General features: G+C 33.4%; 1 protein-coding gene and 1 long non-coding RNA gene across 3 annotated transcripts; one reads left to right on the forward strand and one right to left on the reverse strand.

Moving 5' to 3' along the window:
• Window positions 1-4,886: 4,886 nt before the first annotated feature.
• LOC146949996 (uncharacterized) lies at window positions 4,887-7,933 on the reverse strand. The gene is made up of 4 exons (XR_015025459.1): window positions 7,354-7,933; window positions 7,039-7,240; window positions 6,145-6,338; window positions 4,887-5,304 (listed from the first exon to the last, which is right to left on the reverse strand). It is a non-coding gene; the product is annotated as an uncharacterized LOC146949996 (long non-coding RNA).
• A 408-nt stretch (window positions 7,934-8,341) lies between these two features.
• On the forward strand, window positions 8,342-19,047 carry LOC146949997 (uncharacterized). 2 transcript variants are annotated; one of them, XM_085745973.1, is made up of 20 exons: window positions 8,342-8,585; window positions 8,801-8,889; window positions 8,993-9,102; window positions 9,679-9,733; window positions 10,718-10,806; window positions 11,653-11,719; window positions 11,797-11,859; window positions 12,036-12,191; window positions 12,290-12,383; window positions 12,478-12,557; window positions 12,697-12,772; window positions 12,909-12,952; window positions 13,226-13,293; window positions 13,707-13,792; window positions 13,891-14,048; window positions 14,154-15,468; window positions 15,621-15,907; window positions 17,223-17,429; window positions 17,510-17,666; window positions 18,466-19,047. In XM_085745973.1, exons 1-20 carry the CDS (start codon window positions 8,474-8,476, stop codon window positions 18,762-18,764), a joined length of 3,612 nt encoding a protein of 1,203 aa, XP_085602099.1. In that variant the 5' UTR covers window positions 8,342-8,473; the 3' UTR covers window positions 18,765-19,047. The 2 variants fall into 2 exon arrangements, with proteins under 2 accessions (XP_085602099.1, XP_085602100.1); XM_085745974.1 differs by having other exon boundaries at window positions 10,725-10,806.
• Window positions 19,048-19,090: the final 43 nt, after the last annotated feature.

Raw genomic sequence — 19,090 nt, forward strand, 5'->3', positions numbered from 1 at the left:
TTTAATTTAATATTTGAACCCTACTTATTTACTCCTATTTTCTTAGTGGTCTTTTTCTTTTCAATTTTTTTTATCAAGTAACATAGTGGCTAAATTCACACACATTATGTGTGGAGAAGTGAAAAATATGGGGTTCAAACCCCGGCCCCTACACAAATTATCTCTAGTAACTACCAACTGAACTACACTTACGGGACTCTTTTCACTTTCTTGTTTGTTATCAAAAATTTAGGTCGAAGAGAAAGGCATAGGAGATTTTTATAAGTATTTATATTTTTTATTTACCTCTCTTGAAAGCCTAACGTAGTTAGAATGTATAACTTTTGTGTGTAAAATATGTTTTTTTTACTATTATATAAAACTTTTAGAGTTGTTAGTATTATAAACAAGGGAAAAAAGCTAATAAACATTTTTTCAATGATAAAAAGCAATTAATTCATCAAAAAGATAATAATTAAAGATATTATTGAAAAACAAAACATGATATATATATATAGTAGTCTCTTAAATGAATTGTATGCAAAACATTTTTTTTTTGAAGGAAATATAAGTAAAATATTAATTTTTTTGCTATTTAATGATGTTATCTCTAAAATGCACATAATTTAACTTTTTTTTTTTTTGAGAAAATGTTAGTAGTTTCTCTTTCAACCTAAGATGATCTACTTTAGCTATGACTTAGCTTTTAGACTTTCTTCATTGGTTTATATGATCATATCTTAGAAGCAGCGGCGAAGCTAGCAAAAAATTTATGCAGGGGCCAAATATAAAGGAACAATAAAATGTTTTTAAAAAGAATATATTAAATTTAAGGATAAAAATGTTTTTAGTCCCATAGATTATAATTATTTAGGTTTAGTCCTTACAAAATAATTTATTCAATTTTTGTCTCAATTTTTTAAAATTTTACAAAAAAAAAAAGTGTTTTTAGTCTTGTATTTAATCTCTAACGAAAAATTAAGGACTAAAATCAAACAAAATCTTAGAAACATAACTCAAAAATCGCAAGTGTTGTAAAGACTAAAAAAAATTAATCCGAAAATTAATCAATAGATGAAAAAAATGACAATAATTTTTACTTATATGAAATGTAAATTAAACCAACAACAAAGGATAAAAATTGACAATAGCTATTTAAAAAAGTTGGGTAAAATGCATTTCAAGAAGCCAATTCTATCCATAATTGACCGTTTACTAAATTGATTAATAATGTGTTTTCCAATGTAAACAAATAAGTTATTTGCAAGAAACTCAATGTTCATTTAATTTGTTTATGCTAGTTTTCGACAACTGAATTTGCTTGGGGTAGCTCAATGTTTATTATTTGGGGTAGCCAAATATAAATTTATACCAATCAATTAACGATTAATATATTTTTTGGGGTAGCCAAGGCTACCCCTTGCCAATGAAGGGCTACGCCCCTGCTTAGAAGACTCACAACCTTCATTTGTTCCTCTCGCTTCATGAAGCTTTATAATTGAATAAGTTAAAATTATGAGATCAAACATATTTACAAAGAAGCCAATCACTTTTGTGGATCGTTTTGCAAATCTAAGAGCATCCACAATGGAGACACTCGTTTTTGGGTTCTTAAACGGGTCTCACGTGTACACATCACTTATTTATAATTTTTTAATAGTAGTACCTAATAAGCACTCAATCACTCCAACCCAGATCTCACACAAAGTTCTTAAATGGGACCCACTAATCAACTATCAATAATTTTATATCATTATATTTCAATTTTTAATATTAAAAGAGTGCGGGTCCCGCTTAAAAGTGGGGGTCTTAAGAGCATCCACAATGGAGACACCCATTTTTGGGTACTTAAATGGGTCTCACACGTACACATCACTTTTTTTTATCATTTTTTAATAGTAGTACCTAATAAGCACTCAATCCCTCCAACCCAGATCTCACACAAAGTTCTTAAATGGGACCCACTAATCAACTATCAATAACTTTATATCACTACATTTCAATTTTTTAATATTAAAAGCGTGCGGATCCAGTTTAAAGTTGGGGGTCTTAAATAAGACCCCGGGTCTTAAGAGACCCCCAAAAAAAAATTCTCCAATGGGGGTACCTATTAGGTACGGTGTCTTAATTGGTAAAGACACCACCATTGGGGATGGTCTAAGTAAGACCCCGGATCTTATAAGACACTGAAAAAGATTTTTTCCATTGAGGGTACCTAATAGGTACTGGGTCTTAAATAGTTATGGCCCTCCCTATGAAGATGATCTAAATCATGTGGCGAGCTTTATATGATTGAATTCTCAACTTTTCATCCTTATATATTTATTTATTTATTTTTAATGATCATACAAGGATTTCGTCTTTTTTATTATTTCTTTACCAACATATATTCATTTATTTTACATTTTTTGTTCGATCAACAATAAATATTATATTGAAAACATAAACTAACTATCACTTAAATTATAAAATTGTATAAATAATATTAATTACAAACAAATTTAATATTATTACCAACTTTCTTAATTCTCACCTCTAAAAAAATTCTTAATTCCTGTAATTTGATCAAAATGGTTAGATATTTAAGGACGAATGTAATATTAAGTAGAGTAATTTAAGTAATGAAAATAATCTTTAATAACAACAACACATGGTTAAATCATTTAGAATTATACTAATAGAGTGGACATAGTTAATCTTAAATAAAAAATGATATATGTACAACCATTTTTGTAACAACTTTATCTTTTAAACTTACGTTACGTTTTTATTTATCAATACTTATTTTTCTTTATCTTTATAAATATATAATTATCTAAAAAATTATTACATAAATAATTGTTTAAATAACACACTCCGCTATCAACTCTTATGAACCATCCATGAAATGAAATATTGAAACCGACAACTTTGTATATCTCCTGAAATAAATGTTGAGCCAAGTAAAAAAATAAGAGAAATGATATTTATACATCCATTTTTTAACAACTTTTTGACAACTTTCTCTCTTATACTCACATTATATTCTTATTCTCTCTCTTCCTTTTTGTCTCTCCATTGTTTTGAACAAACTAGATTGTCTACCCGCGCTGTCGCACGGGTCATATATAGTTTAAAACATTAATTCATTAAAATATCACACATGAAACTATTAGAAACATTGTGACAAAGCAATGTCTCGCCTCATTAAATACGATTGTATCTTAATGGGTTTTTTAAATAAAAGTATTTCGTTGTCTATAAGGTTAATTGCACTTGGAAAATATTATACATACGTATACATTTTGGAAACACATCCTACTGCAACTTCCATCTAATGATATCAATTCGACATCCTTGTTGTTTCTATTAGGTATTGATAGAATGATCACAACAAAGTTTGCCAACTTAGCTTCCAAATCACTTGCGGACCGTCATAAAATGTAAGCAACTGTAAGCTATTAGCGAAGGCGTTAACATGCATAAATAATAATCCACCTTTCGAAAACACAGACGTTGTCGGATAGTATATTCTAACATGTTTAAGTGCTTACCCTTGACTCCTATTAATATGCATTGCAAATTAAACGTCTAAAGAAAATTGTCTCTATTGACACTTGAAAGGAATTCTTACGTAATAGGTATTAGAGGTAACCTCAGTATACTTGAAGTATAATACTTGTTGCAGTTTGAAAACTTGTTTATATGATAAACATAAATCCTCATTATTTGAAGGAATTCAGAAGTCTAACTCAACTGGCAATCATATTGAACATATTGAGTCGATTTCAAACCCAGTATCTTACAATTATGTGTGTCGCCTTCAAGTGGTGCTTACATTCTCTTCTATATATCAAAAATATGTTTAAAAAATTCATAAAAAGAATAAGCTTGCAATAATACTTAGAAGCACAGATGTCTGTCTCGTGGACTTATGCAATGTACTATAATTTTTAAGTGGAAATAAGACGTTAAGATTATCTTTTGGATAAGAATATTAAGAAATTTTTAAAATTATAGTAGCGTCAAATAATAGCATATGCATGTCACCCATTAGACAATTATAAATCTCCAGCTTCCATTCAAAGTCGTGCTTGTTGATTTCAGAGACATGTGCCATGACTGTTTCTAAAAGCTTCTGATATTGAATATTAAACCACCAAGAAGCTACCAAAACAAATCAATTGGGTGAGTGAAAGCAAATATAGAAATACGAAGAAATTGTGACTATTGAAGAAAACCTTTTATCTCTAATGCTGCAACAAACTAATTATGAGTTTTCTCAGTTAGATTGGATCACACACTTAATGAAATAAATAATCTTTTTAATAAACAAAGTAAGCCTCCCATGGTGAACACAAACATCCTTTACATTTTTTTTGAAAGGACAGACATCCTTTACACGAATATCCATATCCTTGACAAAGAAATCTATATCATGAGTTTTTTTTTTTGAAATCTATATCATGAGTTTTTTTTTGTTTGAACGATGTTTAGGTAAAATAGGAGCATGTTTTTAGCATAATAATGAAATAATTCTCACCATAGATATTTTAATCAGGGGACAAATAATGATACTCTTTTATTTTTAAGGAATTGATAATTGTAGATCTGCACACTTATGATCTCTGTGCAGGTGTGCTTAAACAAATGATAGAAAGATGACTATATCAGTTACAGATTTTTTAAGCCCAGATAAAAAGATCCTTTGTTGAAATATGTTACTATCAAACGTCAGGAATTGGAAATATAGTTAGTGAGATTTTGTAACCATAAAGTGTTGGAATTGTGACTACTTTCATCTTCCAGGTATATGATTGATCAAACAAAAGAGCTTTTGGAATTGTGAATGAAACTTAACTAACAGCTATACACAAAAAAGTTTGTCTTTAATTTTCATTCATAAAGAAAAAAAGCCATTAGCCATATGTACTGAGTGAACCATTTTATTACAGGATACTATTCGGATATTCCTAGCACCCTTGACTTTGCACAACTTAAGCAATAAACCAGATAATAAATCATTATATAGTCAGATGATTTTTTTTTTAAAACTACTCAAATCAGGACACTACAACCTATAGGTGTACTCAACAACACTTTATTTCTTCTCATGACAGCTCTTTCATTACAACCTCTATTCTTGAATGACAGCTCCATCAATATTAATTTCAATTATTAATACCAAAAACTATACTACATTCCAATCACAAAACCTTCACTCCAGCTCCACCAAAAATAATATACTTCAAAAAACAGTCACTGCCAAATCAGACAAAACAAATAAGCAAAGGCACCTCTGTAATCAGCAGAAGAGGCAACAACATCTACAACAAACTTCCAAGCCTGCACCAAACCATCAATAAACGTATAAAAAACAGAAAATTCTAAGATAATATCCAGCTGATACGCACAAAACAGGATTTCATCACATTTTTTAAAAAAATGAATACGTTGGTAACTATTAAGTCAGGGAGGCACAACATCCAAGCACGCTGAAAGGAGGTACAATGTTCTATAAGTACCATTTTAAATCACCTATCACAAAATTATATATAGCTAACTCAAATACTATGAATGCAACAGAACCTACAACCAAAAATTTGGATATGTTAAATTATGGTTTAATTGCTTTGTCATTGATATCCTCTAACTGTTAAAATTGCAATAATGACCTGTTATTTTTTCTTACAATTTCTTAGCAACCTGATCTATAGGCATTAAACATGGTTATGTCAGAGAAGACAGACTTGCTTATGGGCTGGAAAATTTTCTTGCTTAATATTATGTATTAGATATGACTTTATTTTTGAACTCTAAAATGTAGGTCATGCATTGCATTTGCCATAACAAATGCTTTGAAAAAAGTAAAATCCTCCTACACAAAAAAAATCAAGAATCAAGTCATATAGACCAAATGAAACTCTTATCAGCGTAACCCAGAACTAAGTTTAAAAAAGAAAAAGGAAAAAAACTGAACTTGCAAAGGTCTCATTAAAGGAAATGCTCTTTTACTCGGCCAACATTATCAAAAAACCATAATATGAAACTAAAAGTCCTCTTGTAAAATTTATTTTACATATAAACATTAAGCATTAGCAACCCAACACCTCAAAGCAGATATAGCTCAAATTCATGTTCAAGACAAACCAATAGAATGATCTTAAAGAGCAAGAATTATAGTACCTATATATAGTAGATGTTATTGTGATCCTTCTACCTATATGTTGTAGATGTTATTGTCAAAATAAGTTTCCAACGAAACCAAAAATAAATAAATATAAAGCAAGAGTCGCACAACAAAGAAAAGAGAAAAAAAAAAACTTCCCCTTAATCTTCCTTTCTTCAAATCGAACCCCAGAAGCATCTTAGAGCCGTAGCTTTTTCAAAATTCAAAACCAAAAATAAAAACGTTAGGAAAATCATCATTGATAGCTTAAGTAAAAGAAACCTTCTAAACCTTGGGTTTATCTTTGAATACTACAAAAATTGAATAAAATAAACATGCATTTGCTTACTCATATGAAAGATTCATATAATTCTGATATCATCCCTAATATTGATACAAACTGATCAATTCTCAATCGACTGGAGGATAATGCTGAATTTTTGCTGCAATTGCAAACCTTAATAGCTTTGGAATAGAATATGCGGTGTTGTAAAAATGTTTAGTCCTTTTGGAAAAGTCTTTCGTAAGAAGCTATTCGATCCAAAGCAAGGAAGATTTTAGGAAAATGTATTCAACATGATCCAATTGCTTCAGCAAATTGAAAGCGTTTTACTTGATAGCCGGAGTGAAAACAGTCATTAAAGATTTAAGATTGAGTTAAGAGCTAAAAAAACCACCAACAACATCTATTTGCAGAAACAAACCACGAATCCACAACATCTATATAGTCTAAAAATTTAAAACATTCAATGAACAATGTAATGCTCGATTGTTCTAACAATTTTTTGACATCTAGCAAATAAATTTTCAATGGCTCAGATTAAGAGTTTAAAATAAATATTTTTAAAATTAAAAATTAAATAACAGAAAACACGTTGCAGTTTTCACTCCAGAAAAAAAAAAGTTGTCACCTTGATCCACCGCTCCGCGGCTTTGAAGGCACACAGTTCCTACACTCCGCCGTAGTGCCGCCATACCATTATAATTCTCCTTCCAGATTAATTTCTGAGTTACATGTTCTTTATGAGCTAATCACGATACAACCCATTTCTGATGGTCGTTCTTCTCTTCGGTGACGCGATTTCAAGACGGCTAGGTAGGACGATTTCAATTCTGGGTCACAAATAGAAGATATTTTAATTACAAATTTATGATTTAAAAGAAACACGAATTTAAAATTCAATAAAAAGAAAACCTAATTGGAAGGGTGATTGTAAGAATAATACCTCTCTGCAGATTCCTGATCTTCTTCAGCGGCCTTAAAAAGGAACCTTTTCCATATCAAAACTCAATGCAACGTTGAGAAGAAACTGTAGAAAAATAGTGTGGAAGGATGAAGGAGAAGAAAAAGAGAAAATAAGATGGAAAAGTACTGCAAGGAAAAGACGGCGAAAACAGAGAAGGCGGCGAGGGAGAGAAGGCGGAGAGAAGAAAGAGCGTATCAATGAGAGAAGTGAAATAAAGGATGAATATAAGAGTTCTTCCTGCTAGCTGAGGAAGTTTCTGGAGATTGACGGGAGAAGGTTTGGAAACGATGACATTTTGGGGAATGAAGAGTGCATATGGGGTTCAAAGAGAGTAGATGGGAAGGAAAGGTGGATTGGGAAATTGAGAAGGGGAAAAAATTACAGTAAAGAAGGATGAAGAATTTGTTTTTTGAAGAAGAAGAAGAAGGAAGGATGAAGGTTTGAGAGGGAGAGGGAGAGGGTTTGATGGAAAAGTGCAGTTCTAGACATGTTACCAATACCCATGCTTTCTTTTTCCAATGTTAGAAGACGATGGAGTGCTTTGTTGGGAATATGCCGGTATTGGAATTAGGGAAATTATTATTTGAATTAAGCAACATAGATTAATCTAATGGCTGAAATGATTTGGAGCCAAAAAATTAGGATTAGGGTTAGGGAATTAGGGTAAGCATGTTTGCTAAGATTAGATATAAAGGATGAAAAGAGAGAAAATAAAAGTTGTCATTAAAGTTGTCCAAAATAGTTGTACATATATCACTACTCAAAAAATAAATACCGTACTGTATTGCAAAATTATTACACACTCATTCACAAGAAAAAGTAGCAGTAGTCGTAAACTACTACTCTAGTACGCAGTGCAGCACATAGAGATCCAACCAACCATCCCAATGCTGTCAAGCACGTGCCAAAAGTGTCCTCGCCGCAATCGAGATTCCATTTTCCTCTCACACTCAACTCAGTCGTGATTATTGACACAACATAGACATAAAACAAAACTAGAAACAAAAAAGCTTCCATTCATTCATTTCATCTTCAACACTTCACAAATCTAAACTAAACCCGACCCGAATTCATCGATCCAAACCTGTGATCTCAGGCAATGGAATCGATACTGGGTCGGGCTCTCGAATACACTCTCAAATATTGGCTCAAATCTTTCACTAGAGATCAATTCAAATTGCATGGCCACACCGTTCACCTTTCCAATTTAGGTAAACCTTCTTCCATAACACTGACACTTCTGATTAAAGACGTATCCGGGGTGTCAGTGTCAAACACTGACACATCTGATTACATTCAATTACGCAAATTTTATAAATTAGAACCGGTGTCAAAGTGTTAGTGTCGTGTGTCAGTGGTTTGTAGAAATGTTCAAATCTAAATTGAAATTCAGATTTGAGTTAGTTACGATTCGATTTGTTTTCAGATATCGACGGTGATGCTTTGCATTCCAGTGTTGGATTACCAGCGGCGTTGAATGTTGCATCTGCGAAAGTTGGAAAACTTGAGATAACGGTTGAGTTTTTGAGTTTGAGTTACTTAGCTGATAGCTTTTTTTTTTTTTTTTTAAGCGCTTTTGTTGTGTTGTTGATTGATTGTGAATTTTGATTTTGTGTAGCTTCCGTCAGTGAGTAATGTGCAAACGGAACCGATTGTTGTGCAAATTGATAAACTTGATCTTGTTCTTGAGGAGAATTCTGATTTTGATGCATCTTCAACTTCGAACAGGTAAATGTGAAACAAAATTTGGCTTTGGAATGATACTCTAGTTGTATTTGGATAAATAGCTTAATTAAGTGATTATGTATAAGGTATGAAACTGTTTGGATGAACAACTTAATTATGAGGTTATAATACAAATGCTTATCATATAATGTACTATATTTTATGACTATGTTTCTATAAACAACTTAATTATGTGTTTATAGTACAAGTGCTTATCATATAAATGCTTTTGTATAACTTATGACTCTGTCTGGATAAAATTTAATTTACTGCTTATAGCATAAGTGCTGACCATATAAGTGCTTATGTTTAAGCTATTTCAATGAAAAATGATAAAATAATGTCAAACTGTTTTCATATAAGCTATAAGTTGTTTTCATGAGCTATTTTGGAGAGCTTATAAAAGTCATAAGCTGTTTATGGACATGTTATATGATGTTTTATAAGCTCTCCTAAAAAGTCTCTTAAGTGTTTATGCCACTTTGTAAGCTCAAATTAATCAAACCAAATATGTCAATCCTTTTGCTTTTGCTATTGATTTATTGATTTTCTTGGTTGTATTCTTCTGTTTATGTGCAGTTCCACCTCTTCGGCTGCGCCTGCCAAGGGTAGCGGTTATGGTTTTGCTGATAAGGTTTCAGTTTGAATCTGATATTTTTTAAGACAGTTTTTATATGCATGATGAATGATAAAGTGTGATATTCTAATAATACCTGCCATGGTTTTTTTTTTTGTAGTTAGTTTTAAACACTGGGAAATGGGGACGTGGTTTGGGGATTTGAATGGTTATGTTCTAAGTGACATAGATAAAGGTGTAGGCAAAGATTAATTTTTGACCGTAGGCAGAGGTTACTGGATCTTTAACAAATATCGAGTGGAACAGGATGATAAGGATTAAGTGAACAGGAACCGTAGGATAGTTAGTTAATAACTTCTATTAGTTGGTAAATTGGTGAGTTAGTTACAGTTACGAACCCTGTTATCAACATTGTTACACGTAGTTAAGTTTTTATCCTATGTTGCCTTGTATATAGGATGTAATACTAATAGTAATATACTACTATGCACTTTTGTAAATCAAATCATTAATTTTTTTTAAGAATCCAATCAAATCATTCAGTTAATCAGTTGTTTTTACAAATCTCAATAGGGAAACAAATCACATGCAGTGTTGTCAAATATCGGTCATGGCGGATATCAGTGGCGGGTTTTTGGCTTTTTGCCATGGCCAATTTTGTGAAGGATGGCGGCGCCACATGTTGACCGGTATGGCGGGTTTTTGGCTCTCTTCCATGGCTCGCCATCTGCCATCGACAGCACTGATCACACGTCTCCGTTGCACATCCCTTTTCGTGTCCTTTCAATTAAAAGATAAAACCTCACTCAAATTAATTACTAAGATAGAAAATGCTTATATTTAATAAAGGAAGGGACAAACAGGGTAAAGGTTAGTTCATTCCTAGTGGAAATATGGTTTGCTGCAATGCCTTTCAGCCTAACTCATTCATTTCATTTAGATTAGGTAGTTCCTAGCAAATGCCAATCACTTGTCCACAAACACAAATATCGTTTTTGGATGCTATTTGATTTGATCATACTGATTGTGGGCTATCATTAGATTGCAGATGGCATGACTATACAAATTCAAACAGTTAATCTATTGCTAGAAACTCGCGGTGGTTCTCGTCGACAAGCGGGAGCAACATGGTAAGTTCCTGTTATCAGCTGATAGAACTTTTGTATGGTTGTGTATCATATGTGATAGCACATGTTTAGTTTTCCAGTTAATTGTGGCAGCTGTATGCATTCTGTTAGAGCTGTTTATAAGTAGTTGATAACTGTTCCTTTTCTCTGTATTCTTTAAATACAGAGTTGTGTACTATTCTATTGTGGATAATGAAGATTTAATTAAATATACTTTTAGTCCTCCAAAGTAAAATAAAGTATTATTACACTCGGTCCGTCAAAAAAAAAAAGAAATTTGTCAGCTTTTGGCACTTCTTTTCTGAAAATAATTACAATTGGTTTCTCTCTGTACTCTTTTGGTCAGCCTTTAGTTCCTCTTTTTTTGACAGAGAGGAGCAAATTGTGATCATTTTCAGAAAAGAGAAACCAAAAGGTGGCAATTTATTTCAAGGGACCAAAAACATTGATTACTTACTTGAGGGACTAAAAAATATTTAAGCCTATAATGGATTACAAAATTATGGATTTTATGCAATTTTCAATTTCTCTACATCTATCACCAGCACTCCTAAATTTGATTTCTTCAATTTTTTTAATGCTTTACCAACACTGCCAAGTATTATGAATCTCCACAAATTGAATTTGATTTTAGTATATTATTCTCTGCTTGAGTTGCAGTATCTAACTACAACTTGTAAATTGTAATGGAATAAAAAATACAATAGTTAATTCTGTAGGGTAACTTTAAGCATAAATACGAGGAGTGATGACTGATGAGTTTTACTTTGGTTTTAGCTCAAAGATATGCTATAAGTTTTATCTTGAATTTTATATATAAGAATCTCCATTAATTATCTCTGGCTGCAGGGCACCGCCTATGGCATCTATGACCATACGCAACCTTATGCTGTATACCACAAACGAAAATTGGCAGGTAATTAATTTTGAAACTCGGTTCAATCATTTTCTGAATCTTGATTGGTGTAGCATTTTACTGATTTTTTTTAACAGGTTGTAAATCTTAAGGAAGCACGGGAGTTCTCCAGTAACAAAAAGTACATATATGTCTTCAAAGTAATATATCCCTCTTCCCTAGTTTTAGTATGTAGGTGTAAATTGCTCTTATGTATTATTTCTCTCCTTTTCTTGCAAGTTTTTATAATAAAAAAATATTCTGTTCTCGGTGATGAGGATAATGTCTTTCTTTTTGCTTTACCATCTATTAGTTCTCACTTTTTTGTCCTGTCCAGAAACTGGAATGGCAATCTTTGTCCATTGATCTTTTGCCGCATCCAGACATGTTCGCAGATGTGGAAGAGGGATCAAACCAGAGGGATGATGATGGCGCAAAGAGAGTATTCTTTGGAGGAGAGCGTTTTATAGAAGGAATATCAGGAGAAGCATATGTAATAATTGCAGTTCCTCCAAGTTATTTTATAAATATTCTTTTTATTATAGAATGTCAGGAGTCATGAAATATAGGTTGGATGTGTATGATTACCAGATCACAATTCAGAGAACTGAATTGAACAGTCCACTTGGACTTGAGGTTCAGTTGCACATCAATGAAGCTGTTTGCCCTGCGTTAAGTGAACCAGGTACGTAAAAGTGCTCAATTTTTTTACTGTATCAATATTGAATTTGATACAATGCCTGGATATAGCACGGGGTTAATACAGCATATGTGAGCAGGACTTCGTGCACTTCTACGCTTCATGACCGGAGTATATGTTTGTCTAAACAGGGGTGACATTGATTCAAAGGCTCAGAAGGTTTGTTATTGTCTTAACATTTTATTTCCTTTGAGAAGACTAAGTCTCAATAGTATTTACCTTTTTTGTACAAAATCTTGTTGTTGCTGTTGCTTCGTTATGGTTTTTTCTGAGTCCCTCTGTAATTGAATTGTAACAGCGCTCCACTGAAGCAGCCGGATGCTCTCTCGTTTCAATTGTTGTAGATCATATATTTCTTTGCATTAAAGATGCTGGTTTGTCTTTGGCCTGTGCATAATTCTTTTTATGTTGATCTTTATCTCCTTCAATTATTATTGAATATCGTAGGGATACTAGTGTTATGTATAAACTCACCTGAAAAATGATCCAACAATTGACATTAACTTGCAGAATTCCAGCTTGAGTTTTTGATGCAGTCCCTCTTCTTCTCTAGGGTAAGTTTTTTGATATTTTCTCTGTTGACATCATAAATTCTTGCACTCATTCTTTCCTTCATCTTTCTTGGGTACTTGTCCATACTACTCTCAATACTGTTGGTGACACTACCTTAACCTTATAGAACTGGATGTATTTTAAGCCAAACTTAAGCCAATACTGTTCTTGGCGACACTACTGTCAATACATTTTTTTGCATGATATGTTTTCTTCTTTTAATAATCAGGCTTTTAGTGGCAGTAGACTCAGTGTTTGATTGACTATCCTTGTAGGCCAGTCTTTCTGAAGTGGATAACGACAAGAACTTGACCAAGATTACAATTGGTGGATTATTTTTGAGGTTTGTATCTTTCAGCTCATTTTGAACAACAACTATCAAAAAAATTAAGTGAGCTGTGTGTGTACGCATGGTCGTGGGTGTTTATGTCAGTGTATATGGAAAACAGGAGCCAAGTTTGTGTCAATGTATTCTGTGCTCATAGGGTTTGATGGAAACCGGTAGACAACTAATCTGAATATATTGGTAATAGGTTATGAACCACTGCTGTTTTAGTTAGATATTCTGGACTGGAATGGGAGAAACTAATGCAATTGAAAAGGGGGGAAGGAAAAGAACATGAATTGCTTATATTCTTTAGTATTAATATCCTTAAATAATTAATCATTTTGGTGGCTCTTGATAATTGAAATGACACAATCTTCTTCCAGTACTTCAATGAAACTAAATTATAGTTTCCGTTTATTGGAATGCAGGGACACCTTTTCTTCCCCTCCATGTACTTTAGTGCAACCATCAATGCAAGCTGTCACGGGAGAGGCTTTTCATGTGCCAAGATTTGGTATTAAGTTATTAACGCACTTGAGCAATTTTGATGTATTGTTATTTTCCTTTTTTACCAGATGTATCATTTGTTAATTATTTGTTTACTTTTGACAGCTAGAAGTTTTTGCCCTCCAATATATCCTCTAGGAGAACACCAATGGCAGTTGACCGAGGGTACCCCACTAATATGCCTCCATGCTCTCCAGATCATACCTTCTCCACTTCCACCATTCTTTGCTTCCCAAACTGTTATTGACTGCCAGCCTCTTATGGTATGTGCAGGTTTTTAGAATAAATGCTCTGTTATGGAATTATAATGCACCATTTTTATTTATTTTTCTCAATCATATTATTTGAAGCTTTTTTTCTTCTTCCAGATTCATCTCCAAGAAGAGTCATGCCTGAGGATATCCTCTTTTTTAGCTGACGGTATTGTTGTCAGTCCTGGTGACATTTTACCGGACTTCTCAGTGAAATCTTTTATTTTTACTCTCAAGGGACTGGATCTTACAGTTCCTTTTGACAAGGACAAATTGGAAATTTCTAGAAGTGTCATGGACAATACAACCAATACCTCCTTTACTGGAGCAAGGCTTCATATTGAAAACCTTTCATTTTTAGATTCACCTTCACTGAAACTAAGAATACTGAACCTTGACAAGGATCCTGCTTGCTTCTGTCTTTGGGAAGGTCAACCAGTTGATGCTACCCAGAAGAAATGGACTGTCAGAGCATCCCAGCTTACATTGTCTCTGGAAGCATGCACGGGTACAACTGGACGTCAGACTGCAGGATTGTGGAGATGTGTTGATCTGACAGAAGCTTGCATTGAAGTAGCCATGGCAACAGTCGATGGAAGCCCGTTGTTAAAAATTCCTCCTCCAGGGGGTATTGTCAGGGTTGGAGTTGCTTGCGAACAGTATGTGTCCAACACTTCTGTTGAGCAATTATTTTTCGTACTAGATCTCTACGGTTATTTTGGAAAAGTTAGTGAAATGATGTCAATTGCTGGAAAAAGAAAACAACTGGAGGACATTGGGGACAAATCTTTCAGCGGAAAGCTTATGGACAAGGTTCCAAGCGACACTGCTGTGAGTTTAGCAGTGAAAGACCTCCAACTTCGATTCCTGGAGTCTTCATCAATGAACGTTGAGGGACTGCCATTAGTGCAATTTGTTGGAGATGATCTGTTTACCAGTGCCACTCACAGAACCCTTGGCGGGGCTATTGTTGTTTCATCTTCTCTACGCTGGGAGAGTGTTGAGATAAGTTGTGTGGATGCTGAGGGGAAGTTGGCATGTGAATCTTTGAGTTCTAGCATAAATGCTCCTTCACCGAGTGATAATGGATATCCTCATCTCAGAGCTGTATTCTGGGTGCATAAGAACGAGAGACATCTTGTGGATAGAAATGCACGTTCTTTCCCTTTTCTGGACATAAGCACGGTTCATGTCATACCATTACACGAACAAGACCCGGAGTCTCATAGTTTGAATGTCTCAGCTTTTGTATCTGGTGTTCGTCTTGGTGGGGGAATGAACTATACTGAAGTCCTACTGCATAGATTTGGAATACTTGAGCCTGATGGTGCTCCTGGGAAGGGTCTTTGTAAAGGGTTGGAAAACTTACAAAAGGGACCATTGTCAAAACTTTTCAAGTCAAATCCTCTGATTGTTGATAATTCAGAAAATGGTATGTAACAATGTCACCTGATTTTCCTTGGTTGATCAATTTGATCAATACATAATATATTTATTCTAAGTTCATATTCCTTATGTTCATATGTCCATATCTTCATATACTTAGTTTAAATTCAGTTTTCTTTGTGAATAACTTCTTACCAGTTGAAAGCACGGGCGATGGGAAAGAAACAGGTTTTCCCCAATTGAAGAAGCCAGATGATGTGGATGTAACTATAGAATTGAGAGACTGGTTATTTGCTCTCGAAGGTGCAGAGGATACGGCTGAAAAGTGGTGGTTCTCCAATCACGAAGATGAAGGAAGAGAAGAGAGATGTTGGCACACATCTTTCCATAGTTTACAAGTAAATGCAAAAGGTAGCCCGAATAATGTTACCGGTGAAAAAGGACAAATACATAGAATACGGCATCATCCAGTAGAACTGGTTAAGGTAAATTAATGCTTCTTTCTGATTTTTTCTAAATTTATGTTCCAAACTACTGCAGAATCAAACATTTACTATCTGCTTTCAAGATTGAAATTATGTTGTGTTACACTATAATAGAAAAGTAACAAGATTAACTATTCCGGGAAAAAAAAAAAGCCCGACATCATGCATTATATCGGCAGGAATAGCAAAACACAAAATGCCATATTTGTAGAGAAACAATTCATTTATTTATTTTTTTTGACGAAAGAAACAATTCATTTATGATAACTGAAAAATAACCAACCTCTGCTTGCGAACATATATAGTCTCTTTCTTTTAATAAAATAACCTTTAAAGCTTACTTCTCATGCTTGAAGTTTTTTTTTTTTTTGAATTTCTCATGCTTGAAGTTTTAAAGCTTACTTCTCATGCTTGAAGTTTATTGAAATATTATAAATATGATTGGTAACGGTTTATGATAGTGTGTTATTATGCATTGATTATATTTATTTAGCTTTCATTTCTCAGTGGTCTCTTTCCCTAATTCTTGGGATTGATTAAGAGATTCATGTGGCTATATATTTGTACATTTCCCTTACATAATATAGACTATATATTCAGTCTCAAGTAAATTCATAAGTTTTCAGTACACTCTCTTTTCTGAACTACCTTTCCTAATTAATTTTTTTCCTTTACAGTTTATAATTAATAATACATCTATTTGGATTTTGTTAGCTTTAGAATCCAGTTATCATAATTTGTATAAAATACATGCACATGGACTATAAGTCTATGATTAGTCCCGCATGAAAGCACCAAACGGGGAACCCAGTTTTTTAGATCAGATCTTTGGAGAATGGTCGAAAGCATAGACGAATTCTCTCGTCAACAAAATTGGTATTACAGTTTTAAGGTGGTCCACTTTTCAATTAAGTATCTAAGAGCTCGCCTGTACACAACCTTTGACTGACAAGAATTTGCAGTTTGGTGCTGCTTATTCATAGTTGTCAAAGTCAGAAGAGAAAGTTTTCTTACATGGATTGAATGGATAAACATGAGGCTAGAAGATTTTATTGTCACATTTTAAATGAATTATATGATTATTCTTTATGACTGTGCATAATGATCAAAATACATTTGTTATATATCTCTGAAAATGTTAAATGTAATCTATTATGGATTATATCTGATTTATTTGCTCTTGGGTTGAACATGTTAATACTAAATATCCTTATTTAAGGTTTTCCTTATTCTATCATCTCATTTCTGTTGTCTGTATTTTAATATATGTCCTACACCTATCATACGATCTTACATACTGAGCCTGAACATGCAGGTTGGAGTTCAAGGGCTAAAAATCCTGAAGCCTCGTTTCCAAAAAAACATTCCGTCATCACTGGTAATAGGCAATGGGGTTAAGGAATTTACTGATGCAGTTGGAGGAGTTGGTCTTGAAGTTCGCTTGATATTATGTGAGGAGGATGTTGATGATGAAACAACTAACTGGGAAGTGGAAAATCTAAAATTTTCTGTACAACAGCCGGTAATGAGAATTATGGATTTAAGTATGGGTTGTCTCTCTTTTATTAGATGGCTGTGTGTAATGTTGATTTTACCTTGCAGGTGGAGGCAGTTGTAACAAAGGATGAGCTTCAGCATCTTACTTTTTTGTGTAAATCTGAAATTGATTCAATTGGCCGGATAACTGCTGGAATTATACGGTTGCTTAAGTTAGAAGGCTCTGTTGGTCAGTCTGTAATAGATCAACTAGGTAACCTAGGTATGTTTCCAAAGTTTCTTATTCATTGAATTATTTGTTTACGTAAAATTGGTAGAACCTATTGCCTTACCTTAAAGTTGGGAAGTGATAGCTGTTTTATCTTTAGATCATAGGACAGAAGATGGATTTTATGAGGTCTAGCATTCTTGACTTGTGGTAGCATATAGATCAAAGAGAGGTGCACAAGACTAATCACTAGCCGCTAGGATTTTATTAGTTTTTTTTTTCTCTTTCAAAAATCAAAGCTATAGGAAATGGATATTGCTTCAAAACAAGGTATCTAGAGTCCAAGTAACTGTAAAATTGATAAGTAACTCAGCTGGATGCCATATAATAATACTTCAAATTAGCAGTATAAACCTTGTATTGGCTATGCTGAATTTACTCTTGAATTCATAGATAACAAGCACCTTGCAATGTGTTAGGAAAAACCAAGTCCCACATAGAAAATATATAAGGCCTGATAAGAGTTTATAAAGAGAGGCACCCTTCACCTTGCAAACTGGTTTTGTAAGGACAAGTTAGACCCAATATAAAAACCTAATATGGTATCAGAGCCTATTGATTGGGCTGCCCACCATTTATATACACTCACCAAGCTCAATAATGTTGGGCGTGAAGGGGTGTATTGGAAACGACCCGGTTTTATAAGAATATGAGTTAGGCCCAATATAACCTAATACAGCGGTATAAATAAATTCTAATTCTCTGGAACTGGAAATGTCATGCTAATGCACTCTTGTTATCCCTTTTGTCAACTGTTGTCATCATCATCTAATAATGGCCCCGTGATTTACAGGAAGCGAAGGCATTGATAAGATGTTCTCTGGTGAAAAGGTTAGTAGAGACGGTAGTATTGGTAGTAGAGGACTTTCTCCATTACCAAACCTGATAAGCGAAGAACCAAACAAAACTCCGGAACAGACATTAGCTTTGCTTGATGAAGCAATTGTGGATTCGCAGGCTAAAATTAATGATTTAATCAATGACATTGGTACTTCAGATTCTTCTTCCTCCCAACACCTTACCATCGTCAAACTGAGTCAAAAGATAGAAGCTATGCAGGGCTTATTAATGCAATTGCGGAATCAACTTTAAGGTTCTTCTGCCATTTTTGTTGTACAAATATATAGTCAATTGATTTTGAATTACATAGGTTATATACATATATTAATGTATAGAGGATACAAGTCCTTGTTGAGTGTTTTTCGAGCATGGCAGACGTCAAGGCTCCCATTGTAACAGGAAATTTTGTTCCCTTGAGCGAAAATTGCAAAATATTTTCCGACCATGTAATTAAGCACCGAAAGGGATATCATTTTGACAATTTCGGTGACTTGTTTTGGTAAAATATATAGTAATTTTTTTTTTTTGGACGCAATATATACCAAGGTTGAGAAGGATATTTGTTTCTATCATAATGA

This window comes from Medicago sativa, chromosome 2 (assembly GCF_051527215.1).
Source record: "Medicago sativa cultivar Bolivia chromosome 2, Bolivia_mono, whole genome shotgun sequence".
NCBI lineage: Eukaryota > Viridiplantae > Streptophyta > Magnoliopsida > Fabales > Fabaceae > Medicago > Medicago sativa.

What these genes read in the sequence shown, in the direction of transcription:
- LOC146949997 (XM_085745973.1), top strand. Translation starts at nt 8,474, where the DNA reads ATGGAATCGATACTGGGTCGGGCTCTCGAATACACTCTCAAATATTGG. An exon ending in CGACAAGCGGGAGCAACATG is followed by an intron (nt 10,807 to 11,652) that starts GTAAGTTCCTGT and finishes CTCTGGCTGCAG; the next exon opens with GGCACCGCCTATGGCATCTA. An exon ending in CCCTGCGTTAAGTGAACCAG is followed by an intron (nt 12,384 to 12,477) that starts GTACGTAAAAGT and finishes ATATGTGAGCAG; the next exon opens with GACTTCGTGCACTTCTACGC.